At 38.7% G+C, this 14097-nt stretch overlaps 1 protein-coding gene across 1 annotated transcript; it reads left to right on the top strand.

Moving 5' to 3' along the window:
* Nucleotides 1–2760: 2760 nt before the first annotated feature.
* LOC113098799 (allantoinase, mitochondrial) lies at nt 2761–12673 on the top strand. Its single transcript, XM_026263893.1, has 11 exons — nt 2761–2966; nt 7126–7277; nt 7472–7586; nt 8408–8554; nt 8768–8813; nt 8920–9013; nt 9142–9328; nt 10659–10797; nt 11704–11876; nt 12029–12061; nt 12136–12673. Exons 1-11 carry the CDS (start codon nt 2820–2822, stop codon nt 12280–12282), a joined length of 1380 nt encoding a protein of 459 aa, XP_026119678.1. The 5' UTR covers nt 2761–2819; the 3' UTR covers nt 12283–12673.
* Nucleotides 12674–14097: the final 1424 nt, after the last annotated feature.

Here is a 14097-nt window from a genome sequence, read left to right as displayed (position 1 = left end):
AACTGCACCGGCAAGTTTAAAGTCTGGATTGCATTCTTATTATGGACCATACATATGCTGCGCCACAGGAGAAGAAAACATCTTCACCAAAACAGTCAAAAATAGAACGTAAAAGGAAACGTGACCGTAGATTACAGAAAACAAGAGTTAATGTCGGGGAAGCTTTTTCTAGGTGAAAAGAGCTAATGCTGGATAAAGATTTCAAAAGAGACGCTGAAGTGGCCTGTTTTCTTCTCGACAGGTAAGTCAGTGTTTGATGATGACATCTAACGATGCACATAATTCAGAAAATATAACGAATAAAGAAGACATAACTACTAATTACAATATTTCATGTTTTCCACAGTCAGTAATTCATACTGTAACATTCGTTTGTTAGTTGTCATATTGCAGTTTGTTTGAAATAACACACCTGTTCACCTGAAGGAAAACTCGACGAAGTGCTATTAGAAGACATCCTGTCAAAGCTTTTTGGTACATATCGTCTACCGTAGATGCAACGCGCATTTGAAAAAGCAAGGCGCTGGAGAGCAAAATTAGTTTGAATGCAAAATACAATTTCACCACTAGATGGGAGTAATTCCTACTTAGTGTCCCTTTAAATACTTGATAATAAAAAAAACCTTCATGTTAAAAAAAGGTTAAAATCTTAAAGTTTAGGGGCAATTGAAAGACCATTTATTATTATTATTATTATTATTATTATTATTACTTCTAAGTATAAAATGTTCCATCAGTACTTATGCAACAATGAATGAATGAATGAATGAATGAATGGTGGGAGGGACAGAAAGAATGATATTTAAGGAAAAACTGTTTTACTGTAAATATAATTGTCAGAAATGATGCTTCTGAAAATGAATCGAACTGCAGAGAACTGTAAATAGTATCTGACCTCATTTTGGCCTTTCCTTTGAGCTATCTGTAAAGAATAATCAGCTTTCCAGTGGGATTACTCTCAATTCACAAACTATTAGAGCAAATTGGACTGTGCCCTCCTCACAAATCCAGTAAACCCATGTAACACATTCATAGAGGAAGCTTTTCCACTGACATTAATCCACCTCTATTCTTCTGACTCAGCCTGTTTGCATTCTAAAATCAGGAAATGAATTAGACTAAAAGGAAATGACACAGTAAAGAAATAGATCTCATTTTGGAATCAGGATTAAGTATTCCATTAGCATATCTTCATAAAATTTGCATTACTGAAAAAAAAGAGTCTATGTTGGAATTCTAATAACCTGATCAGTTTTTTTAAGAGTACAAATCAATAATTAAGGTTATAATAACCAAAATATTAGAGAATTAAAGACAAAGTGATTTTGAAAAAGGATAACCAAGCATGCATGAATAGCTTGGAATAAGTCTTAAAGAGCTTATTATGCATGCGATTCAAAAGCTTTTGATTTAGTGTCTCTGGATTCTATGTGACACTGCATACGTCAGAAAGAAAACCGACCAGCACATCAGTCTCTCTGAATACTGTAATGATGATACAGTGTTTGTGAGCCGTTCAAAGCAATTGTTTGTTCTGTCTATATACAAAAGAGGGAAGGGAGACAGACCATCCATGACACATCCAGAACATACCATGGCAGTATTCACTTGGGTTTCATCCATATCGGATATGAAACAATACAGTTTCTAATGTCCAGTTAATGAGCTGGTCACTGACTTCATCTGGGACTTCATTTTATTTTGTCTTCTTCTCTCCTCCTTCATTCTTTCATCCTTTGCTTGTCTCACTCCTCCTAACACCTCTTTTTTCATGCAGTTTTGTCAGCATGCCCCTTCCTCAGATGTTTGACCACTTACACCAGCGCCTCTATCAAACTGTGCCCATTCTTGTCTCAATCATAATTCTTGACCCAATAACAAAGTATCCATAAAAAATATATATTATATATAAAATGTTTATGTATACAGTTTCCATTTATTTGTTATATTAATTTTATTGGTTTCAACATTAAGTGTGGAAAAACATCTGACATGATTTTTTTTACTTGGAGTTTGTTTTTCCTCATTGAGGCTAAGTGCTAAGACTGAATGTTTTCCCCCCATTCGTTTATTTCTTTATACAACCATTTCTCTCTTTTTTCTTTTGGTTTTGAATGGAAATGGTACATTTCTTTTTATTTGCTCTAGGACATGTCCCAGGCAGGAAGGCACAGCAAGCGCCGAGCAACCACAGCATTCATTTAGACACAATGCCAGTCTGAGCAGTCCCTTGTGGCTGCTTTTCTCTCTTTCTGTCTCTTTTTCCTTCCCAACCCTTCCTGCTCCTCTGTCTCAGCTCAGTAGAGCAATGCTTTGAATTATTTATCCAGCTAAAAGGGGTGCTGGTGTGGGCCTGGTGATTGAAACCATCTTAAAGAGCCAAGCTTTAAGACTACAAATGATGATACAAGATAATGCAACCTATAGGTGTAATAGAAATCATTCAAATATTTGGGCCCAGGAGGCAGTGAGGCTAGTGTGAGGCTTTTTAAAAGTTTAGCTTAAATGTGTAATATGAAAGCTGCTGGGGTGGTATTCTCAAGAAAAACTATTTGAAGCTTGGACCCAGAAACAGTACTCCTTTCATCACGACTTGACAAGCAGATAAAGTCATGCATGTTATTTAACACTCCTCTAAAAAGAATTTACTTTTTATTAACAATCTAAATGTTACAGGTAAAAGAACTTTTATCTATCTAGTGTTGACACTCACGTACAGATCGATGAGGGAGGTACATTGACCTTAAAAGTGAACTCTTTTGCTGCCACGACAGTGAAAGACAGAAGCTCATATAGGCTACATAAGATAGACTGCAGACATGGAGCCAGGATCAACTGTCAGCGCTGTGCGGAGCCAGAGGGTTTGGTATGGAGAGGAAATTCGACCTGCAGTTATCATAATAAAGGAAGGGAAGATTCACAGCATTCTGCCTGATTCAGAAGCTTCAGCGCACACAGCTGGAAAGGTGAGCTTGACTGTGAGAGTGAGACACACGCCATCTGCTGCAGACCACAAGCACAGCAGTCCTCTGGTTTTACCCATAACCACTGCTGCATGGACTGAAATGATTGTAGAAAATGTTGTCAATTTCAATAAGCAAAATATTTACATTATATTGGGAAAATTTCACATTTTTATAGAACATTTATAAAATATGTATACAGTATATTTGACAGGGACACATAGATGTGTCAGTAGTTTGGCAAGCTGATTTTAAACACCTTCTTCAAAACCTTTAGAATAGTGTATGGAATTATTTTTTCTTTCTTTTTTTCAAACTAAAATACACTGATTAAACTAGCTAATCTAATAAATACAGTAGTGTGTAAAAAAAGTGAATTCAATAAAATTATACTGGCATTAAAGAAAGGGTCAATTATAAAGGTAGATATTAATTAATAATTAATTATTTAATTTTTTGCTGTATAATGGTTTTTGTTTCATAATTGTTTAAATTTAGCTTAAATAAAATTAAAATGTTATTTAATTTTTTTTTTAATTTTTTTTTTTTATTTTTTTTTGCAGTTTCCATTACAGCAGCCTGTATAAAGTTTACAAATATCTATAAATATCAATGTGTGTTCAGTTATTGTTGCCTAGCACGGTCAAACTTTATTTTATGGTCAATTTCTCACTATTAAAAAACCATAAGGTATGAATTTATCCTAAAACTCCTAATTTGCTGTTTATTACAGTTTTTTTCAATCGCTAACAAGCGCTTAACCATACTTCAGATACTTTTTCTAAACTCTTAACACAGACTAACACCTACAAAACACAATTGGCCAAATGGATAATTTTCTTCTCAAAAACACATTTTGTTAAATATATACTAAATCTTCATTTCAAAATAGAACACATCTTTCTCTGCACACACCAACTTTACCAAAACACTGGAAATCTGACTCAAAATTAAATTATTCTGTCAAAGAATAACACTTGTTTTCACCTCAAAAGGTACATACAGTCAATCAAAGTACACCAGGTTTCAAAATACTGGATATTGTTGACATTACAAAAACTGCATAGACTTTTCAGTCTCAGTTTTACAGGTATTTGCATGCAGAACATGCAATTCACTGTTTTACACTGAATTTTTGGTTAGGAACTGCATGTCCAAATGTACAGTAATGTTCACATTCAAGCTTTCCAGTAAAAAGCTATTTTGTTCCTTTACTGTTTACTGCAGGAGGTACAGTAGAAACACAGTATGATAGAACAGAAAAGGTTTGACAGTATTGCTTACAGTGAACAAAATATCCATAAAACACATAAGAGCATTCTGAACAAAAAAACAACAATAGCAAAAAGGCCAGAATAAAAAAAAAGGGGGGGGGGGGGGGTAAAATAAAAACAATCTCTCACTGCTCCTCTCACTGCTCCTGCATCTCTCACTGCTCCTGCTCCTCTCACTGCATCTTTCACTGCTCCTCTCATTGCTCCTGCTCCTCTCACTGCTCCTGCATCTCTCACTGCTCCTGCTCCTCTCACTGCATCTTTCACTGCTCCTCTCACTGATCCTGCTCCTCTCACTGCTCCTGCTCCTCTCACTGCTCCTGCTCCTCTCACTGCTCCTGCTCCTCTCACTGCTCTTCTCACTGCTCCTGATCCTCTCACTGCTCCTCTCACTGCTCCTGCTCCTCTCACTGCTCTTCTCACTGCTCCTCTCACTTCTCCTGCTCCTCTCACTGCTCTTCTCACTGCTCCTCTCACTGCTCCTGCTCCTCTCACTGCTCATCTCACTGCTCATCTCACTGCTCCTCTCACTGCTCCTGCTCCTCTCACTGCATCTTTCACTGCTCCTCTCACTGCTCCTGCTCCTCTCACTGCTCCTCTCACTGCTCCTCTCACTGCTCCTGCTCCTCTCACTGCATCTTTCACTGCTCCTCTCACTGCTCCTGCTCCTCTCACTGCTCCTGCTCCTCTCACTGCTCCTCTCACTGCTCCTCTCACTGCTCCTGCTCCTCTCACTGCTCCTCTCACTGCTCCTCTCACTGCTCCTGATCCTCTCACTGCTCCTCTCACTGCTCCTGCTCCTCTCACTGCTCTTCTCACTGCTCCTCTCACTTCTCCTGCTCCTCTCACTGCTCTTCTCACTGCTCCTCTCACTGCTCCTGCTCCTCTCACTGCTCCTCTCACTGCTCATCTCACTGCTCCTCTCACTGCTCCTGCTCCTCTCACTGCATCTTTCACTGCTCCTCTCACTGCTCCTGCTCCTCTCACTGCTCCTCTCACTGCTCCTCTCACTGCTCCTGCTCCTCTCACTGCATCTTTCACTGCTCCTCTCACTGCTCCTGCTCCTCTCACTGCTCCTGCTCCTCTCACTGCTCCTCTCACTGCTCCTCTCACTGCTCCTGCTCCTCTCACTGCTCCTCTCACTGCTCCTCTCACTGCTCCTCTCACTGCTCCTGCTCCTCTCACTGCTCATCTCACTGCTCCTCTCACTGCTCCTGCTCCTCTCACTGCATCTTTCACTGCTCCTCTCACTGCTCCTGCTCCTCTCACTGCTCCTGCTCCTCTCACTGCTCCTCTCACTGCTCCTGCTCCTCTCACTGCATCTTTCACTGCTCCTCTCACTGCTCCTGCTCCTCTCACTGCTCCTGCTCCTCTCACTGCTCCTCTCACTGCTCCTCTCACTGCTCCTGCTCCTCTCACTGCTCCTCTCACTGCTCCTCTCACTTCTCCTGCTCCTCTCACTGCTCCTCTCACTGCTCCTGCTCCTCTCACTGCTCCTCTCACTGCTCCTGCTCCTCTCACTGCTCTTCTCACTGCTCCTCTCACTTCTCCTGCTCCTCTCACTGCTCTTCTCACTGCTCCTCTCACTGCTCCTGCTCCTCTCACTGCTCCTGCTCCTCTCACTGCTCCTCTCACTGCTCATCTCACTGCTCCTGCTCCTCTCACTGCTCCTCTCACTGCTCCTGCTCATCTCACTGCTCCTCTCACTGCTCCTCTCACTTCTCCTGCTCCTCTCACTGCTCCTCTCACTGCTCCTCTCACTTCTCCTGCTCCTCTCACTGCTCCTCTCACTGCTCCTCTCACTGCTCCTGCTCCTCTCACTGCATCTCTCACTGCTCCTCTCACTGCTCTTGCTCTTCTCTCTGGGCCCCTTGCTCTTACTCTTCCTCGTCCATACATTACAGTGTTTGTCTTTTCTGTTTCCAAAAATATCACTCTTCAAAGTCCTCCTTTTATTGTATAAGTGTCAATGTAATAGAAAAAAATAACCCCTGCCATTGATTCTGAGCCAGATTGGAATCAGTTGTGGTTGGCGCAATTTACACAAAATAAATCAGCTAAGATATATTGTTTTTGAACTGATATCATTGCAGAAGCAGAGGTTTTTATACTGTATCTAAGGTTTGGAACATTGTTTTTGCTATTGTGGGATGTTGTGTGTTAACATTTGTAAATACTACCAAAACGATCCATAATTTTGTTGGGAGGTATAGCTTGTCTGTTCAGAAAATGTAAGCATTGTGGAAATGTGTTCAATGACTCCATATTGTGTGAAAATGACATGAAATGTGTGAATGGTATGGCCACAATAGATAGATGCTGTGCTAATTGTGTTTAGAGTTTTGAAAATGTGACAACTGCTTGGACAAATGCTTGTTAGCGACTGAAAAAAACTGTAATAGTAAGTAAGGTAGTTGTTAAGTTTAGTTAATGGGTAAGACTAGAGATGTAGCAAATGGTCATGCAGAATATGTGCTTTATAAGTACTAATAAACAGCCAATAGGTTATTAATAGGCATGCTAATAAAAAATTGGTCCATATACTAAAGTGTTACCCTTGGCATTATTATTATTATTAACCTGGCAACCAGCCAAGTCACTTAAGAACGAGCTCTTATTTTCAAAAACAGCCTGGCAGGAGAATGAAAATCTCCTGGATGCTTTATTCAAAAATTTTTACATCCCTAACAAAACAGGTATTTTTCATAGTCTGTTTTAAGGTTTTGGAAAATTTTCACTGTTTTAAATGCATTAATTACAATATTTATTGGTCAATAGATTAGGTTTGAACTCTATTTCTAACATATTTCCCAATTTGCATCCTTCATCTAATTTAACCTCAAACATTTTTCATTCCTTCACTAACTAGACAGCATTTTTTTAAACAGGTAGTGGATGTAGGGAACAGTCTGATAATGCCAGGTATAGTGGACTGTCATGTTCATGTTAATGAACCGGGCCGTACCTCCTGGGAAGGGTATTGGACTGCCACACAAGCAGCTGCTGCTGGAGGAGTCACCACAATTGTAGACATGCCTCTGTGAGTATAGACTTTCAAATTAACATTCTTTTCAGTTATAACGGATGGCAGATCTGGAGAAGACTACGAGTTCTTAATGAAAAAAGAAATAAAAGTTACTGCCAGTCTCCCCCACTCCCTTGGATGTGGTTTAGAAATAATATGATTGATAAACAACATAAAAACTAACACAATGATTAACTCATGGTACACAGAAACAGCATCCCACCAACTACAACTCTTAGAAACTTTCATGAGAAGCTGGGAGCTGCAACAGGACAGTGTTTTGTAGACACAGCATTTTGGGGAGGAGTCATCCCTGGAAACAAGGTACTGACATACTGTACATACTGCACAAACTACAAAACTCGTTTCAGTTACAGCCTGTTGTTTAACCTTCTAATATTCAAGTATTGTCACTCAATATTGGGAGTGCATCTACATCTAAAGGAAGACATTAACCAAAAGGTTAAATCAGGCTTTCATAATAAAGGTATTTTCGCATCAATGTATGAATTACAATAGTTGTTTGTAAATCTTTTATACTTTTTTCGCATATTGGAATAAATCTGTTGAGTAAATGATACCATGATTCACTCCAAAAGACATCACTTGCATTAAGAGAAGTAGATGACACTTCAGAGAAACTAGGTCACACTACACACATTCATACTAAAATACCTTTTTTTAAAGGTTGCAAAGTACGTACGTATTCAAAAGAAGTATCTACTCAAAGTGTATGCGATTTCGAAAGAAACCATCAGTTTATGAATAAATCAGTTGGGTAAATGATTCAATGATTTACTCCAAAAGACATCAGCTGTCTCCAAATAACCATTCTCCATACTTCATTCACACTGCACACATACACATTACTGTATAACATACTTTTTAACAGTTACAAAATACTTATTCAAAAGAAGCAAGTTCATTTACTGTAGAAGCAGCTATTTGCTTGTTTGCTGCTTGAATGAATCAGCATCTGTTGTGAAGAATCGGTAAGTGATTCACAGTTTCACTCCTAAAAATTACTCCTAAAGATCCTAAAGTCACTTTTCACCAAATACTGATGTAAAAAATGTGTTGGCAAAATAACAATAAATATCAATATTTTCTTTGTATGTCTGCCTGCCCATGTGTGTCCATCTCAGCTGGAGCTGAGGCCGATGGTTCAGGCTGGTGTTGCTGGATTTAAGTGCTTTCTGATTCATAGCGGAGTGGATGAGTTTCCTCATGTGAGTGACACAGATCTGCATGCAGCTATGAAACAGCTCCAGGGCACAGGAAGCGTTCTGCTGGTAAGCCTTCTCATTTTCTGATGGCCCCAATCATTTCAATCTGATTTCATGAAACATTTCTGCCATAATAAATGCCATATAATCAGTACCAATGGTAAAATTGTGCACAACTGTCTTTGAGAAAAATGCATCTTGTCAGACATAATTTATTATTAGATGTAATTATGGAAATATAATTATGGAACTTAAATTAATGAAACCTATTTGGTTTAGTTTCATGCAGAGCGAGAAGTCGAGCATGCAGCTGCTGAGAAAGGGGGTATAAGACTGTTCATTTAATGTAAATTTAATTTCAGTTCTACTTGAAATCATGAACCTGTATTATTTTTTAAAATGGAAAATCCCGCTTTACTACTCTTACTCAGATCCACATGAATATTCCACCTTCCTGAGGTCCAGGCCTGACATTATGGAGCTTGAAGCCATCCGTACTGTCACTCAGCTCTGCTTACAATATCAGTATGTTATGATGAGACCATTTAGAGTGAAGTCCTCAACTTTTGATTTTCTAATAGTTGCCTCTGCACACTATGGGTAGCCAGTCAAGATGGGTGGTGAGAAGTCTCATTTTCTCTTCTTGTTATCAGAGTAAGATGCCACATTGTGCACCTGTCATCAGCTCAGCCTCTGGAGCTCATCAGGGCAGCAAGAAAGGCCGGAGCTCCACTGACTGTAGAGACCACCCATCACTACCTCAACCTGTGTGCAGAGAACATTCCAGCACGTGCAACTCAGTTTAAATGCTGCCCCCCGATACGAGACACAGCCAACCGGGTATCAGCAATATGCATTACAGACAATGAAACCGATTCAGGTTGATAAAAAAAGCTGATCAACAAAAGTTAGTCTTAATCATATTTCTGTAAAAATGACACTGGAACTTGTTAAAGTAATTGTTGACATTAAAATTAATGACTTTCTTCTCTGGAACGCTACATTTTAAAGAATACATATTTTCCCCATCCAATTACAACTGATGAGGACTGGAGCTTTCAAGCATCAAAAAGGATGTTAAACCACCACCATAAAAGTGACTCATGCACTAGATTTCATGTTTTCTGGAGTCAATACAATATAGCTTTGTGAGAGGAACAAACTGAAATTCACTGAAATTCTTTGCTTCTAGTCTCATTTGACTTCTTAGAACCATATAAGTCTTGATTGGGAATTAATTTTGACCAGTTCAGACTGCAAGGAAATCAGTTTTTTTTGTTTTTTTTTCTCAAATCAGATCTTTTCATGCAGACTGTCTGCATTATTATTTGCAAGTGATTTGTGTGTTCAAACATAACAACTTGTCTGAATAGGTTGCTTTGGTTATGACTCAAGCTTACTCACATTTTTGATGAGGCTTTCAAAACTGATGCACGATAAAAAAAATAAGGTGCATCATCTTTATCTCCGAATAGCGGCTTGTCAAGTCACAGTGTGGAAATTCTCTGTCGCACAAGAAAAAGGCGACAGAGGAGGCTTCCTTTTGAATACAGTATGAACACTTTTGCCATTTCCTTAACTGGTTTTGATGTTATCATTATGTGTCATGTTAAGAGTGATGAAAAAAAGTATGTTTTTAAAGGTTTAGTTTAAATGTGTAATATGTACAAATAGTGCTCATACAGGCTGCTGGGGTGGTATTCTCAAGTGAAACTAGTTGAGGCTTGAACCCTGAAACAGCACTCCTTTCGTCACGGCTTAACAAGCAGATAAAGTTATGCGTGTTTTTTAACACTCCTCTAAAGAAAGAGTCAAAAAGAATTATTAATTCACAAATCAGATATCACTTATTCTCTAAATAAATTCCCAAAAAGTTATCATACGTCCGTAGAATAATTGCAATATAGATCAAGACATGTGGACTTAATTATTTAATTTAATACTTTGATTATGGTGCTTTTGGATCCATTTTGAAGCTTAAAGGCTCCCCATTACTTAAAAAAAAAACTCTTTTTGTGGTGTTCCACAGAAGAAAGTCAGTCAGACAGCTTTGCAACATAAAAATGGCACAACTTTTTTTGTGTGTGTGAACAAGTCTCTTTTGATTGTCCTATGAACTTCCATAAACCTTAATTACAGTGCATTTTAACCATAATCTGTTTCCTTTTAGGAGCTCCTATGGTCTGCACTCAAAGCTGGTGATATTGATATGGTTGTGTCAGATCATTCACCATGCACACCTGACCTAAAGTGTTTAGACACTGGTGATTTCACACAGGCATGGGGAGGGATCTCTTCTCTGCAGTTTGGTAGGCTGTCAATCTACTAATATGCTCATGCACTCACATGAAGGCCAAAGTCCTTAATGAGGCAAACAGTGGCCCACCAACAATTGACCAATCAGAATAATGATTAACTACAACAACTGACGTTCAGGGATCAAGACAGAGTCCCAGATTGGACCCAGCTTAAAAAAAAAATATCTACACTTGTATGAATAAAGTATATAAACTTGCATTTAGCATGGATTTCTGCCTCAACTGGTCATCAAATTTTACCTGAACATAAGACAAACACAGTATGATGAAAACAAAAAACCAGGTTCCACAGCACTACTAGCAACATTGTTTCAACAAATTAAACCAAAGCTGTTTGCAAAAGAGTTACAAGGCTGACGAGAACGAAACATTATACAAACATCAACATCTTAACCTAAACCTCATGGTTTGAAACTAATTTGCTAAATCAGGACCTGGACTCAAGCTCAAGTTTATCAAGACATTTTGCATAGGAATGAAAGGTCATTTGTCTTCCAGCTGAAGCTCAACAGAAGTTGGGTGATGCAACAGGACAATGACCCAAAGATCAGACGTAAATCAACAACAAAATGTGTTTAGCAGAAGAAAATAGGCCTTTGGATTGAGGCTAAAGAATAGTGAGGAATAGTGCAGGTTTCATCAATAATTAGGTTATTGCTTCCAAAAAAAATTTCCACTTACTTTTTCCACCTTGAACAGTATTTTTAAACTGTGAATCATTGGCTATTATAAAATTTTCACATTTTATGGCTGAATGAATTTGTGCAGAAATGTATGGTATCGCAAGTTAAATGACTAAATGCAAGAGTGTTCTTCTTGTGTTTTGAGTAAGCAAAGACCTGAGACATTTCAGATGGTGTTATTTAAAGTGTCATTCATCTCACTGTTTACCAACAGGTTTATCTTTGTTCTGGACTTCAGCTTCTAAAAGAGGGTTTTCATTTTCTGACGCAGTAAGACTCTTGTGTAAAGAGCCTGCTCAACTATGTCGCCTTGATGACCGAAAAGGGAGTCTCATTCCAGGTCACGATGCAGACTTAGTCATTTGGGATCCAGAAAAAGAGTTTACGGTGAGAAAGACAGGGATTCACTCAAGCGTGTTGTGATGAGATGCTCTAAACGACTGACAGAAAGATAGAGCATGCTTGTTGCTAAATGTTTTCCTCTATAAATACACTGATAGCTTTTTGGAGCCTGCAAGTGAACACATTTCATTTTCTAGGTGAACAAAGACAACATACATCACAAAAACAAGGTAGGTTAAATTTGACTCAGTAGAACTGTTATGTAAAAGAAATTGTTTCTTTTTCACTTTTTCTTTCTTTTTAGTTAACACCGTACGTCGGTCTTGCTCTGCGAGGGAAGGTGAAGGCCACTGTAGTCCGAGGGAAGGTGGTTTACAGTCACGGCTCTTTCAGTTCTCAGCCTCTTGGGAAGCCTCTCTTTATTCAGCACAAAACACCGTCCCCTTTGTGAACCAAGCACATAAAGCACATTACATTATCTCACATTACCCATCACTGTTAGGATGAGGTAGGGTAAAAATGGTGCTGTGTGGCATGTCATTTTAGAGTACAGTTTATTTCATTGATTGTGCAGTATTCCGGTATATAAAAAAATGCATTGGGTAACACAACAAACCGTAACTACTACTAAAACAGAATTAACACTTAATCTTACTTGGATATCATTCCAAACCTTTATGACTTTCTTTCTTCTGTGGAAGATAAGTTATTTTGAAGAATAGAAGAGTTCTAATTGACTTCGATTCCCATTGTATTTTTTTGTCCATAAAATGAATCCAAACATTCTTTAAAATACCATCTTTAAGTATGCAAAATATTCTGTAGACCCGGTACCGGGTCCGAAAATAGCATGTCACATGTTTGTGTCTCATTTGCATATCCTTCCTTATATGGCATTTGCCCAAAAATGGGTTCATTTGAAAGCTTAGAGTGTTTTCTTTACAAAGAATACCATTAATTGGGGTTTTATGATACATAAAGTAGTCAAATTAAGCTAAGAAATATATTTCCCCCCCCCATAAATTTCCATCTAACGATTGCGAATACGTTTTCGTAAGAATGTGTATTTAAAATATTTTTCACAAAACAGTCAAGTCATATATCACAAGAAAGCTCTCATTCTCAGGAATCTGATGATGTAGATCATTTTATTGTGTGACAATCACAGATCGAATGATCTTCAACAGAATCGCGATGTAAAATTTCTCACCTTATTATTTATACATTTTGCACCGCTTCAGTCAGCCGCAAACAGCCACGCATACCTATATACTCGATATAATCTTTTAGATTAGAATCTCTTCTTTCCAACAAGACCATTTTTACGTTTCTGCGTGCTTCCATTGCTGAGATATAAAGCGTTCTGTACAAGTGCGCAATAGAGGTCCAAAGCCCTGTGAGCGCTGACCAGACCTCTAACTCATATGATGCGCTCTAAAGCCTTTTTCCTGCTATACAGATCTGATCTCTTTGTGAAGCGCTATTAGTCCAAATAGCTGTCACTCAAAAGCCGTTTGAACCAGTCAGAGGTGCGAATAGCCGCAACAGGGGGGTCACTTACTGCCCCGTCCTGTTTCCGTCCGGTGACGTCACAGAACCGCTGACCGATGGGAGATTGAGTGTTTGGCTGCTTCTAAACAAAGACCACGCGAGGGGGAAACTACACGCGGAAGAATCTCCGGATTAACAATGAATAATATTCATAATACAAGTTATGGAGGACCACCGTCGCCGTGGAGAGGTCAGGACGCGCATCTGGTAAGCGTATACGCGTGATACTTGCTTTTATACATTTCATTCTTTATTTTGAAGCCTCGAAGCTCCGCTAGCCATAAGCTTATCTGTTTATTTTCATAATTTTCATATTTGACCGCATTTCAGTGAATATACAGTAAACAGTACAGTATACTGGGTGGATGAACATAAATTAGTTTGTTGACGCTCCGAAGTTCGCGTTGAAGCTTCGGGGACGCGGATTTATCGCTGGTTTTGAATAATAACAAACAGACACGCTATAAATATGAAATATCATACATGCTTGAGACAGGCAAAGTCTCTCAATCTTTACATGATGCAGAATAGACATAAATGAAATGATATTAAGCTGGAAATTGTGGATTCTATTTAAGACTGTGACAGACCAGATATTTTAATAATTCTATGCATGTCGCTATTGCCTAATATGATTTCAGAAAACATACACACAAAAAAGCACATTGTATTGAGATGGTTCATCATATGTGAAACAACATAAATAATACTATTT

Source organism: Carassius auratus, chromosome 6 (genome assembly GCF_003368295.1).
Source record: "Carassius auratus strain Wakin chromosome 6, ASM336829v1, whole genome shotgun sequence".
NCBI classification, from domain to species: Eukaryota; Metazoa; Chordata; class Actinopteri; order Cypriniformes; family Cyprinidae; genus Carassius; species Carassius auratus.
Note: the sequence above shows the minus strand (reverse complement) of the source record. Positions and strands in the feature narration are given on the sequence as shown.

Coding starts and splice junctions, on each gene's coding strand:
- LOC113098799 (XM_026263893.1), top strand. CDS start 2,820: ATGGAGCCAGGATCAACTGTCAGCGCTGTGCGGAGCCAGAGGGTTTGG. Junction 9,329..10,658: donor TACGAGACACAGCCAACCGG/GTATCAGCAATA, acceptor GTTTCCTTTTAG/GAGCTCCTATGGTCTGCACT. Junction 10,798..11,703: donor GATCTCTTCTCTGCAGTTTG/GTAGGCTGTCAA, acceptor GTTTACCAACAG/GTTTATCTTTGTTCTGGACT.